The 13617-nt window shown below is 39.3% G+C and overlaps 1 protein-coding gene across 7 annotated transcripts in view; it reads right to left on the minus strand.

Annotated features, from left to right (window-relative positions):
• MRTFB (myocardin related transcription factor B) overlaps positions 1-13617 on the minus strand; it is a 336737-nt gene that overhangs the window by 33657 nt on the left and 289463 nt on the right. For all 7 annotated transcript variants that reach the window (XM_032242720.1, XM_032242723.1, XM_032242725.1 and 4 more), the window contains one exon: positions 1276-1413. In XM_032242720.1, the coding sequence (XP_032098611.1) occupies positions 1276-1413 (138 nt within the window). The remainder of the gene's footprint in view (positions 1-1275; positions 1414-13617) is intronic.

Raw genomic sequence — 13617 nt, forward strand, 5'->3', positions numbered from 1 at the left:
AGTAGAGATGGGGTTTCACCGTGTTGACCAGGATGGTCTCGATCTCTTGACCTCGTGATCCACCCGCCTCGGCCTCCCAAAGTGCTGGGATTACAGGCATGAGCCACCGAGCCCGGCCTGAGAACACATTTTCAAGATCAGAAGGGAAGGAGTGCTGGGCATGCAGACCCTCTCTATGCCATTAGGGTTGCATGCATGGGGATACTGGGAGAGGAAGTAAAAACTGATTTCCCTGGCAGGGTTACCTGCCACTTGCCGCCGTATGGAATTTTTGGCCCCAATGCTAAGCAATGGAAGATGGGGAAGTACACTAACATATGTCCTGAAGCTACCAACACTCAGCCATGCTTACAAGAGCCTTCTCTCCTGGAAGGTCAAGGACAAGGATAGTCCCGGGGACAGAGGGCTGTGAGAAATACGCATCACGGTCATCTCAAAGATGCTCCCTTGCCTCAGCAGAGTGCTGCAACAGGTGGGGGTGGCAGGAGAGAGCTACACTTGGATTCGGGGGGCCCTTCCTGGCTCTGTCATTTCTTCTGTGGGCCTCGGTCTCCCCATCTGAAAGGTGGTGAAAAGGTAGCTAACTACAGTATCATTTTTTAGTTTAAAAAATTTGAGATCTCTATTCTGTTAAACTATTCCTCACCTTATTGTCCTCACCCACCTTATTTAGAAGTTCTAAACACAATTCTGAAAAGTTAAAATCTGTTTTTCTTATGTTTCATCTTAGCGGCCTGGGTGGCAGAACTGGGGCTTTCTGCATAGTCTAGTAGTTTTTGTTTTTTAAAGACACAGGATCTTGCTCTGTCATCTAGGCTAGGGTACAATGGTGTGATCATAGCTAATTGCAGCCTCAAACTGCCGGGCTCAAGTGATCCCCCTGCCTTGGCCTCCTCATAGCTGAGACTACAAGCGTGCACCACTACCTCTGTCTAACTTTTTAAATTTTTGTGGATATAGTGTCTTGCTATGTTGTCCAGGCTGTTCTCAAATTCCTGGCCTCAAGCGATCCTCCCACCTGAGCCTTACAAAGCACTGCATCCAGCCCGTAGTGTTTTAAATAGACCAAATTTTCTGCCATTTTTTTGAGACTATAGCATAATTAAACATGAAGACCCCAGTCTAGCAAGTCTTTGCATGGTTTAGTTTTCAAGACTTTCGGCTAAAAGGCAGGCTGAGCAACTTAGATAAATGCTTTTGTCTTCTGTTTACAGGGGTATAGACAGAGTCACAAATAAAGCCACCCAACCCCCAGGGTGCATCCAAAGTACCCACCTTCACCAGTGCTGGGCCAGGCTTTGCTGAGGACACAGTGTTTGTGGGGAGGACAGTAGCTGCAGGCCGTGAGGGAGGCTGATCTGCAGTTGGAGGAGTTTTCAAGAATTCAGGAACTGCTGGGGACACTGAAGCAAACTGGTAGAAAAGGCAAAAATGTACAAGTCTGTGAAATTAATGATCATTAAAAACAGAAAAATCGCAATTAATAGGGAATGACCTGGTTTTTCAGTCCATTAGAAAAGAATCAAAGGAAAAATATGTGATTATGTCTGAGGCCCAGCTGGTGGAATAACATGCTTTGCCTCAGTGGAGCAATCATTTAGTCTTTGCTCCAAGAGCAGTGAATAACTAAAGGCAAGTAAGGTTAGACTGACTACAGTAGAGTATTTTCTCAGAAAGATGGTCAGAACCACTCTTTTTTGGCAGGGAAAGAAAAGTCCAAGATACTTGTATGTCTGATCAAAACAATACATGGTAGTCATAAAGTCCGCTAGCTACATAGGTTATGCGAACCCTGGCTGATGCAAACGTAACCTTCAGGCTTCCCTGCAGAGCCCGGTGAATCCCTGTATCACACTCGACCCACCCTCTGGCAGCATCTCTTCCTAAATGCCCATTCACCCATATATCTGTAAATGTGCTCTAAACCCTCTGTTCCTCTCTCCAAATCTGACTAGAACTCTCATTAACCATATTTCCCCATTTCTTGCAACAGAAGATTTAAAGAATACACTTTGGTAAGATTGACCTGTTTCACTGACAGCATTCTCTCACTTAAAAGAAGCAGCTACTTTGTTACCCAGGCCAAAATCAACAGTTACTGAATCTCAGTTTGGGGTCACATGTTATTAACGAGGCTTTACTCGGTTTTATGAATGCTCATTAGCAATCTACGTTACATAGATCTTAAGTATTCATTTATTGTAAAGAACAATTACTATTTTAATAAACCAGTCAAATTTTGCATATTGATTACTACTTGGACTTACTATACCAGCCTTATCTTAAGGAAAAGTGTCCTCCTCTATCAATTCCACTTCCCTGAACAACTCTGAAATTCAATACACCAACAACCAACATCAGTTCTCTTGTTAAAGTATTTGCATTTGAAAATAACAAACCGTGTTTTTCCTCCTTAAAATAAATAACCTGACAACTCGGAGGGCTATTAGCAGCAATAAACATGAAGCTTGGCACATACTAGTTAACTCAAATATTTGTTTAATTGATGAATGGCCATTCCTTCTGGCTTTACTCAGTCTAGGTCACGTTCTCAAACCCAGCTGAGATTGTGTGTGTGCGAGTATGCAATTCATCGTGCGTGCCCGTGTCAGCTCTCTCCCTGAGGTTTTAGCCACTGATTTCAGGTTTTCAGTTATTAGTAACTGTCAGTGTTGACAATATGAAAAAACTTACTTTGAAAGATGGCTGCCTTCAATTTCATTTTTAAACAGAAATGAGGGAAAGGGCTTGTCTAAGAGATTAGACACCTGTGTTCCAGCAGACTTCTGTCCCCAAAGAGCCTTGAGACATCCGGCTCCTCAGTGAATCTCTCAGCAACCAAACCTCACACATAAAGTAAAAGATGATGTTAGCTGATCACTTCTTTACTGAATATGACTTTATGTGATTTATTTTCCTTTCACCTTGCATATTTTTTTGAAATGGAGATATTTATCTCTGGGTCTACTTTTACAGAGGGGCAAACATTCCTTGGCTATTACGTAACTGTTATGTGAAGTAGACTCAAATGCTTGAATTCTGAACTCTATTTAGATTTCCTTGCATATACGTCCTACTCACCTGGCAAGCTATTTTACCAGTCCAGCCCTCACTGATGAATTTGAGAGCAGTAAGTGTTAATCATACGAAAAATAACTCAGGAACATGGATGTGGTATCAAATCTAAGATTTATAAAAAAAGTCTTCCCTGTATTACTAGACTGTGCCTAACAAACTGTAGCCTTGATTACTGATATGCCTATCTTACTAGCTTTTTTGGTATTTTAGCGTGACTTTGCTACCAAGAAAACCACAGATTCTGGCATAACACAAGAATAACCCAAATGAAATACAGTGATTATTGTACTCTACCTAATCTGAAGATAAATATATCAAAACTTCTAATTTTGCCAGCCGTTTTAATGTGTCTTAGAAAGGACCAAAACATAACAAAAGCCTCTCCCTTCCCCTACCAAACCCCATTTGGACTGTATCAAGGGGTCAGGCTCCTAGTGGCTGCAGTTACCAAAAGAAGAAGTGAAAGTATTCCAAAAAGCATTAAAAGGGTATCCAGGCCTGGAGCTGGGTGCCATTGTAGCAAATTAATGCAGGGACAGAAAACCAAATACTATATGTTCTCACTTACAAGTGGGAGCTAAATGATGAGAACACATCGACACACAGTGGGGAACAACACACACTGGAGCCTTCCTGAGGGTAGAAGGTGGGAGGAGGGAAAGGAGCAGAAAAAATTACTATTGAGTATTCGGTTTAGTACCTGGGTGACAAAACAATCTCTACATCAAACCCCTGTGACAATATACAAATGTAACAAACCTGCATTCCTGTGAACCTAAAATAAAAGTTAAAAAAAAAAAAAAATCCAGGCCATAAGAGATACTTAAACTTATTTTGTTCCATATAAATTCAATAATATGTCAAAATTTTAAAAGAATACTTTTAAGATTTAAAATGTAAATAGGTTTAAATTGCCACCAAGACCTAAGTTCACCTGCTGTTCAACGCAAATTTAATTTCAAAATGATTCTGAATCATTTCCCCAAAGAAGCTAAAAAAGCTGCAAACTTTGCTTTGTCTTATTGGATCCGACCAATGTTTCTATTACAGGCTACAGGTCTCATGAGGGCCAGATCTTTAATTTTCTTTTCTTTTTAAAAAAAAATTTTTTTTTTTCTTTTTCAAGATGGGGTTTCACCATGATGGCCAGGCTGGTCTTGAACTCCTGACCTCAGGTGATCCACCCACCTCGGCCTCCCAAAGTGCTAGGATTACAGGTGTGAGCCACTGCGCCCGGCCCAGATCTTTAATTTTCATTAGAAAACCATAAAATGTCAGAAAATGGTTTTTAATGATGGATATTTATGCTTAAAAAAAAAAAAAAACTAAAAAGGCACTTGTGATCATAAAGACTGAGTTTTCTTCTACTAGAAACAGGAAAGCTTTGCTACAATAGAAAAAAAGAGAAATCAGAGCAAAGCTCTGAGCTGATCAAAGTTGTATCCTGTGTCAGGTGTCTGCACTGTTCCTGCTGCAGAAGACAGTGCACGTGCTAAGGGCCAGTCACTGCTCCCGGACTGTTTATTCCTCTTTATTAGAATTTCTTTATGCAGCCTTGAGGGACAGAAACAAAGCTGTTTTGTATTGTATATTTTATGTCAATAATGTGTTTTTAACATGGGATGTAGCAGAGTTCTTAACTAAGATGGCAATATGCAAATCAATTAAAAATGCAATTACTCTTTAAATATTGTTTTCATATTCTAATCCCCAGACAAACAGAATGAAAGAGTTGAATAAAACAAAAATCATGCACTGCATGTTTAATAGATGAATATTTTATACAAAACTCTAGCTTTGTTAAAATGTATCACCTTGCATTGACCATCTGTTCCTGTAATATATATTTAAGCATTTCATTTTTAGAATAAGTAACTGAACATTAAAAGTGAATTAATTTCCTTGCACAGAATCTAGTGGACATTCAGTGGGTACCTGATGACCTGATTGGTAGTGAGAATTTGCATGTATCTCTGCTTTAAAAGTGCATTAAAAAAAATCATAATAAAATATACAGAAAATTTACTATTTAACCATTTTTAAGTATATGGCATTAAGTACGTTTATATTGTTCTGTAACCATCACTACTGGCACTTCCAGACTTACTCATGTTCCCAAGCAAAACTGCACCCATTTAACAATGTCTGCCTGGTCCCACATTCCCCTCACCCCTGGCAACCATCATTTCCTTTTCTGCCTTTGAGTTTACTACTCAAGTAATGTTATGTAAGTGGAATCGTACAGTATTTGTCTTTTTGTGACTGGCTTATTTCACTGAACATAATGCTTGAGTTTCATCCAGGTACTGCAGAATTTCCTTCCTTTTTAAAGGCTGAACACTATTCCACTGCACATCTGTAGCACATTTTGCTTATCCATTCATCTGGCAGTGGACATTTGGGTTGCTTTCACAATTTGGCTATTTTGAATAATGTTGCTATAAGCAGGGATAGACAAATATCTGTTATAACTCCTGTTTTCAATTCTTTTGGGCATATACCCAGAAGTGGAACTGCTACCTCATTTGGCAATTCTATTTTAATTTTTTTGAAGACTGAACATTGTCCACAGTGGTTATAACATTTCACATTCCCACTAACAGTACACAAGAGTTCCAGTTTGCCCACATCCTTCCAAACTTATTTTCTGTTCTTTCGATAGTAGCCATTGTAATGGGCATGAGGTGGTGTGTTGGGGTTTTAATTAGCATTTCCTTAATGATTAGTGTTGTGCAGTATCTTGTTAGATGCTTATTGCCTATTTGCATATCCTCTTAAGAAAGATGTCTATTCAAGTCCTTTATCCATTTTTTTTTTTTTGAAACATAGATTGCAACAAAAGCCACATTCAAACCTTTGCCCATTTTTGAACTGAGTTTTTATTTTTTTGTTGTTGAGTTGTGGAAGTTGTTTATATACAATAGATATTAGTCCTGTCTTAGTCTGTTCTGGATTGCTATAAAAAAAATTTGGCCAGGTGCAGTGGGTCACACCTGTAATCCCAGCACTTTGAGAGGCTGAGGTGGGTGGATCACGAGGTCAGGAGTTCAAGACCAGCCTGATCAACATGGTGAAAACCTGTCTCTACTAACAATACAAAAATTAGCCAGGCATGGTGGCATGTGCCTATAACCCCAGCAACTCAGGAAGGTGAGGCAGTAGAATCACTTGAACCTGGGAAGCGGAGGTTGCAGTGAGCGAAGATTGTGCCACTGCACTCTAGCCTGGGTGACAGAGCGAGACTCTGCCAAAAAAAAAAAAAAAAAAAAAAAAATTGAGGCTGAGTAATTTATAAAGAAAAGAAGTTTATTTGACTCATGATTCTGCAGATTGTACAGGAAGTGTGGCACCAGCATGTGCACCTGGCAGGGCCTCAGGCTGCTTCCACTTTTTCTTTTTTTATAGCGAGCTCTCATAAGAGTTTTAGTTATTATATTTAGGTCTTTGTCCATTAAGTTAATTTTTGTATATGATGCTAGGTAAAGGTCCATCTTCATTCTTTTTTGCATGTGGATATCCAGTTTTCCCAGTACCATTTGTTGATGACACTGTTCTTTCCCCACTGGATGGTCTTGGCACCTCTGGTGAAGATCATTTGATCACATTACCCAAGGGCTTATTTCGGGGCTCACTGTTTTGTTCTACTATCTTTTTTTCTTTTTCCTTCCTTTCCTTTTCTGTCCTTTTCTTTCTTTCCTTCCTTCCTTCTCTCTTTCTTTTCTTTCCTTCTCTTCTTTCTCTTTCTTTTCTTTCTTTCTTTCTCTTCCTTCCTTTTTCCTTTCCTTTCCTCCCTCCCTCCCCCCCCTTTCCTTTTTCTTTCTTTCTTTCTTTTCTTTCTCTCCTTCTCTCTTTCTTTCTTTCTCTCTCTCTCTCTCTTCTTTCTTTCTTTCTCTTTCTTTCTTTCTTCTTTCTCTCTCTCCCTCTCTCTCTCTCTCTCTCTTCTCTCTCTCTCTCTCTCTCTCTCTCTCTCTCTCCCCCCCTCCCCCTCTCTCCCCCTCTCTCCCTTCTCTCTCCCTCTCTCTCTCTTTCTTTCTTTCTTTCTGGCAATACCACAGTGTTTTCATTATGGTGTCTTTGTAGTAAGTTTTGAAATCAGGAAGCATGAGACCTCCAACTTTTTAAAAAATAAGATTGTTTTGGTTTTTCAGGATTTCTTAAGATTTTTCTACTGCAAAAATCAACATACGGATTTTGAGAGGAACTGTACTGAATCTGTAGACTGTTTTGGATAGTAGTGACATATGAATAATACTAAGTTTTCCATGAACACAAGATGTCCGTGTTTGACACTTTGTAGTGCCTTGTTTTGATTCCGTTCTCCTCTCCTTTTGCATTGTGGAAAAATAGCCTGTCGCATGGCCAAGAGTGTCTGATGTCATCTTGAAGCAAAACTACCATGATGACTGGTGGTTGGCCACTTCACACCAAGGTGTTCTGCAGTAAGGTCTTTAAACAATGCCTATAGCATAGATAACCCCTCATAAAGATGCCATTAAACTTCCCCAGTGGCCAGGTCTTGGTGAGAAAGTCTGAAGATGTGACCAGCTGCACATATTTTATCCTAAAAGCTTGCTAGATAAAGAATATCTTTGGGAAGGCTGAGGTGGGCAGACTGCTTGAGCTCAGGAGTTTGAGACCAGCCTGGTCAATATGGTGAAACCCTGTCTCTACAAAATTAACTGGGCATAAATGAATAAATGAATGAATGCTTTCTGGAGGGCAGGTGTGGACAACCACTCGAGGCTTTACTTCTGTTTTTAAGTTCCTATAAAATATTTCTCTCTGAGAAACTGGATTGTCAGCCTCTTTATTTGGCTTCTCAGCTTCCTTGGCTTTTGGGGGTAGATTTGTATATGCTTGTTCACAGACTCTACAGGCTTTTTGTTTGTTTTCATAGGAATTACAAATAACATCTCAGAATTATGACATTCTATCTTAGGTTGACAACAACTTCATTCACATACAAAAATGCTACTTCTTTACAGCTTCACCCTCTCTATGTTACTGATGTCATTCACAAACTCCATTGTTATACACTGTGTGGCCATTAACATAGATTTGTAATTTTTAATGAATGTGTCTTTTAAATCATGTAGGAAAAAAAGTAGAGTTATAAACCAAAATTATAATAATACTGTTTTTATATTTGTCCATGTATTATCTTTCTCAGATAACTTTATACTTTCACATGGCTTTAAGTTACTATCTAGCATCCCTTCATTTCAGATTGAAGAATTCCTTTTAGCATTTCTTGTAGGGCAATTCTAGTGGTAATAAACTCCCTCAGCTTTTGTTTGTCTGGGAATGTTTTAATTTCTCCATTATTTTTGAAGACAGTTTTGCTGGATATACAATTTTCAGTTAACGGTTTTCTTCTTTTCTCATTTTAAATATATTATCCCACTGCGTTCTGGTTTGCAAGGTTTCTACTGAGAAATCCACTGACAGTGTTATTGAGGATTCCTTTTATGTGGCCAGTTACTTTTCTCTTGCTGCTTTTAAGATTCTCTCTTTTATATGACTTTAGACACTTGATTATAATGTTTATTGTTGCAGGTCTCTTTGAGTTTATCTTCTTTGGAGTTTTTTGAATTTCTTGTACAGGCATTTTGGTCAACAATGGACCGCACATATGAAGATTATAATGGAGCTGCTCTATACGGGTGTAGTATTTTTAAAAACCATTTACACTGTAAATGTAGTAAACAACCATTTACACTGTAAAGGTACACTGTAGTAGGTATAGTAGGCTCTATCATCTAGGTTTGTGTAAGTATACTCTATTATCTTTCACAACTACAAAACTGTCTAACAATGCTGATATGGTTTGGCTTATGACCAAACCTCATGTTGAACTGTAATCCCCAAGTGCAGGATGAGCGGCCTGGTGGGAGGTGATTGAATCATGGGGGCAGACGTCTCCCATTGCTGTTCTCATGATAGTGAATAATTTTTCAGGAGATCTGGTTGTCTGAAAGTGTGTAGCACTTCCCCCTGTGCTCGCTTGCTCTCTCATGCCATCATGTGAAGACATGTTTGCTTCCCCTTCACCCCTCTACTATGACTATAACTTTCCTGAGCCTCCCAAGCCATGTCTCCTATACAGCCTGTGGAACTGTGAGTCAATTAAACCTCTTTTCTTCATAAATTGCCTAGTCTCAGTTCTTTATAGTGGTGTGAGAACTGACTGCTACAAATGCTTTGCTTAGAATGTATCCTTGTTATTAAGCAAAGCATGACTATATTTGTATATCCATGTCTTTCTTCATGTTTGTGAAATTTTGGGCCATTATTTCTTTAATTAATCTCTGCCCCTTTCTCTCTCTCTCCTTCTAGCTCTCATAATGAATACATTGATCTGCTTTATGGTGTCCCATAATTCTCTTAGTCTCTGTTCATTTTTCTTTATTATTTTTTCCTTTTGTCTTCAGACTCAGTTTCAAATAATCTGTGTTCACATTTGCAGATTCTTTCTTCTGCTTGAGTCTGCTGTCCAAGCCCTCTAGTGAAGTTTTCAATTCAGTTATATTTTCAATAATAGAATTTGGGTTTTAAAAATAATTTCTACCACATTCTCAGTTTTTTCATATATAGTTTGCCTAATTTCCTTTAGTTTGTTGTCCATGTTTTCTTTTAGTTTTGGGTATATTTAAGATAATTATTTTAAAGTCTTTGTCTACTAAGGCAGATATGTGTGTTTCTTCTAGGATAGTTTCTGGAGATTTTGTTCCCTGAATGGTCATATTTTTTTCTTTGTATCTTTTTTTTTGTTGGGGAGGGATGTGTGTGCAGGGTCTCGCTCTGTTATCCACGTTGGAGTACAGTGGTGTGATCCCGGTTCACTGCAACCTCTGATCCCCTGGCACAGGTGATCCTCCCACCTCAGCCTCCCGAGCAGCTGGGACCACAGGTGTGCACTACCACACCCAGCTATTTTAAAAATATTTTTAGTAGAGATGGGGTCTCATCACGTGGCCCTGGCCAGTCTTGAACTGAGCTCAGGCAATCTACTCACCTTGACCTCCAAACTGCTGGAATTACAGGTATGAGACACTGCACCTGGCTTTTTTTTTTTTTTTTTTTTTTTTTTAAATATAAATGGGATTTTGCTGTTGCCCAGACAGGACTTAAACTGCTGGGCTTAAGTAATCCTCATGCCTCAGCTTCCCAAGTAAGCCAGGATTACAGGTGTGTGCTACCATGCCTGGCTTCTTTGTATCTTTTGTTGAAAATTGGGAATGTGAAAAAATAGCCACCTCTCCCTATTTGTAGTATTCTTATTTCTCCGCAGGCTCAGCAGCATCTGTTGTTTCTTGACTTTTTAATGATTATTCTCATGGCATGAGATGCTATCTTACTGTGTTTTTGATTTGCACTTCTCTAATGATCAGTGATATTCAAGGTCTGGCTATGTTGCTCAGGCTGGTCTCAACTCCTGGGGTCATGTGATCTTCCCACTTCAGCCTCTCAACATGCTGAAATTACAAGCCTGAGCCGCTGCCCACTGTCTAGGTCAGGCATGAAAAAAAAACTAAACAGGGAAATTAGAAAAATGTGTTTAAGCCAGGGGTGTCCAATCTTTTGGCTTCCCTGGGCCATACTTGAAGAACTGTGTTGGGTCACATATAAAATATATTAACATTAACGATAGCTGGTGACCTAAAAGAAAACAGAAAAAAAAAACCTCATAATATGTTAACAAAGTTTATGAATTTGTGTTGGGCCACATTCAAAGTTGTCCTGGGCCACATACATCCTGTGGGCTGTAGGTTGGACAGCTTAGTTTAAGCCATAGGATTAAACATGCAGCACAAAATGAGTAATAAATACATGAAAAAATTTGGCTCAGGCACACAAGAAGAAAAGTGAAATCTATGGCAGAGATTTCACTCAAAGTATGATCTGTGGACCTCTGTTACCTGCCTGTGACCAGTTAGGAGTTCGTATAGAAATCTGATATTACCCACCACTTGTACTTTACAAGAGGATTAGTCCACATGCATTGAAAATTAAATGGGTAGGGCATGACAGTGGCTCACACCTGTAATCCCAGCACTTGGGGAGGCAGAGGTGGGCCAATCACCTGAGGTGAGGAGTTCAAGACAGCCTGGCCAACATGGTGAAGCCGCGGCTCCACAAAAATAAAAAAAATTAGTTGGGCATGATGTCGGGTACCTGTAATTCCACCTACTTGAGAGGCTGAGGCGGGAGAATTGCTTCACCCAGGAGGCAGAGATTATAATGAACCAAGTTTGCGCCAGACTGGGCGACAGAATGAGACTCCCTCAAAAAAAAAAAAAAAAAAAAAAAAAAAACCAAGCTAGTCTTTCACTATAGCCAAATAGAGGAGTGATCAACAGCAATGAAATTTACCATCAAACTCTTAAAACGAGTTAAGATTAAAAACTAAGAATCTCAAAGAACCCCTGAAAGACAAGACATGTATGTTGCTCTTTTATTATCTTTTCTTTACAAGAGCATTTTAATAAATTGTGTCATGGGTCATCTTTGTGGCAGTGGTAATGATGGTAATTCTAAAGCAAGAAAAAATAAGACTGCAGAGAGAGTCTCCAAGGTTCCGTCAGTATTAAATCAGTAACAACCTACTGTGTGCCGGACCCCTGTGCCCAGTATGAGGTTACTAAGATAAATCCTGTCCTCTAGGAACTTGGTCTCTAAGGAGAAGCTATGTGTTAAGATCCTTTCCCCTTGAGCTATGAATGTGAAAGTAAACATATTTAGGTAGATACATATATTTTAAATTTATCAAGTGAGAAGCCTGGACAAATTCTATAACCAAACAAACACTGGATAACAGTGAAAATAAAGTACAAAATTTGCCAAAACAAAACTTATCACCTCTAGATGACATAGAAATCCCAAAGACTTTACAAGCATCATAAAGTTTGCCTCTGTAGTTAATTAAAAAAAATGAAACCAAAATGAAGCATCTACAATGTATTCACAATTCTCTTAAGAATTACCTTTCTTTGACATCAGTGTAGCATAGTTACAAGGGACATGTTTCTTTAGTTACATGAATTAATAATAAGAATCTTTGTCAGATTTTTAACTTGTAAATACCAGAATTCTTAATACAAGGGGGTTTTATAAGGACACAATTTTAAGAGATCTCTAGGCACACAGGACAGAAATGATTGAACAGGCAAAGCTATAGTGGAGCCAACCCTGACTCCAGATTCTTTTTCTTTAATGTATACATAGGAACTGTGAACATCCTATTAAGTGGGTCTTTTCTCATTACCCTAGTTGACAGATAAAATGCCAACTGTTAACTGTCTGCATGTACCAGGCAGAACTGGCACTGCAGCAGCACTGAAGGTACTCTAAAAACTAATGCTTAAATTCAGGAGCAATGCAAGGCTTAATGTGTGTTGTACTGACAATAAACAGACCATATTTATTCTTTAAGAAACAATGCTATTCCTATTTTCCTTGAAGGAATTCTGGAATGTCAGCTCACTGGATGGGAATGCCTCTGGTTAAAGTGTCTCAATTAAAAACGTAGCCAGAGACTATATTTTAAGAGTACAGAAAAAAAAAATGACACAGTAGTAACAGCAATACAGGGAAGAGAATTATAATCTTTTATGCAGGTAGAATGGTCATGAAATTATAAACAATAGATGGCTGTTGTGACACAAATTCTGTATTACTAAGAGTTAAGGCCATGCTAATAGCTGTCTGACACCCTACCCTACTCAAACAGTAGCAGAGAACAAGCAACCCAAATGGATATGTGTAACTGTTTTTTAATGGTATCTACTCACATACTTGACATTCTTTTACCAAGTTTTTAAAGCTCAAAACCAGGGTACAGCAAATATGTGAGAACGCAGTAGGGTTTAGTCTTCTTTGCTCTCGCTTTCTGCCTGCTCACGTCTCAGACTGTGGGCTAGTCATTGACCCTCATCCTTCTTCTAGGCCAGGGTCCAGCACAACTGAGGGGCCACGGTCAGCCCTGCCCTGTGAACTTGAAGAGGACAATCTGAACTGCAGCCACTCACACTACCGCTGGTGAGTCCAAGCTATAGATGGTCTACTTTCAAATGGAAGAACAGAAATAAGCTTCCACAAGGCTTTGCAGTCTGCCCTCAGGGTACTCAGTTGATTTCACCGTTTACTAACACCAAGCTTACTGAGCACCTTTACCGTACTAGGCCCTGTGCTAGATGCTCAAGGTATATGTCTTCTCTCTCTTCCCCTCCCTCCCTCTCCAAAGTAGCTCTTGTATTCTAACAGTCAGTCTCTTACAGGCTCACATTTTAGCTGCAGGTACAGAGACAAACAAATTACCACATTTCAGATCATGGCAATAAGTGTAATGAAGAATATAATGCTGAAAGACATAGTTCCTAAGAAATCAAAGGTCACGAGTGAGAAGAAATGCTGTAAGAAAATGGGCAAATATAACGAGAACACATGGATACAGGGAGGGGAACATCACACACACTGGGGTCTGTTGGGGAGTGGGGCTAGGAGAGGGATAACATTAGGAGAAATACCTAATGAAGGTGA

The sequence above is a fragment of the Sapajus apella genome, unplaced genomic scaffold, assembly GCF_009761245.1.
Source record: "Sapajus apella isolate SASKATOON/1434 unplaced genomic scaffold, GSC_monkey_1.0 scaffold51, whole genome shotgun sequence".
Lineage (NCBI taxonomy): Eukaryota > Metazoa > Chordata > Mammalia > Primates > Cebidae > Sapajus > Sapajus apella.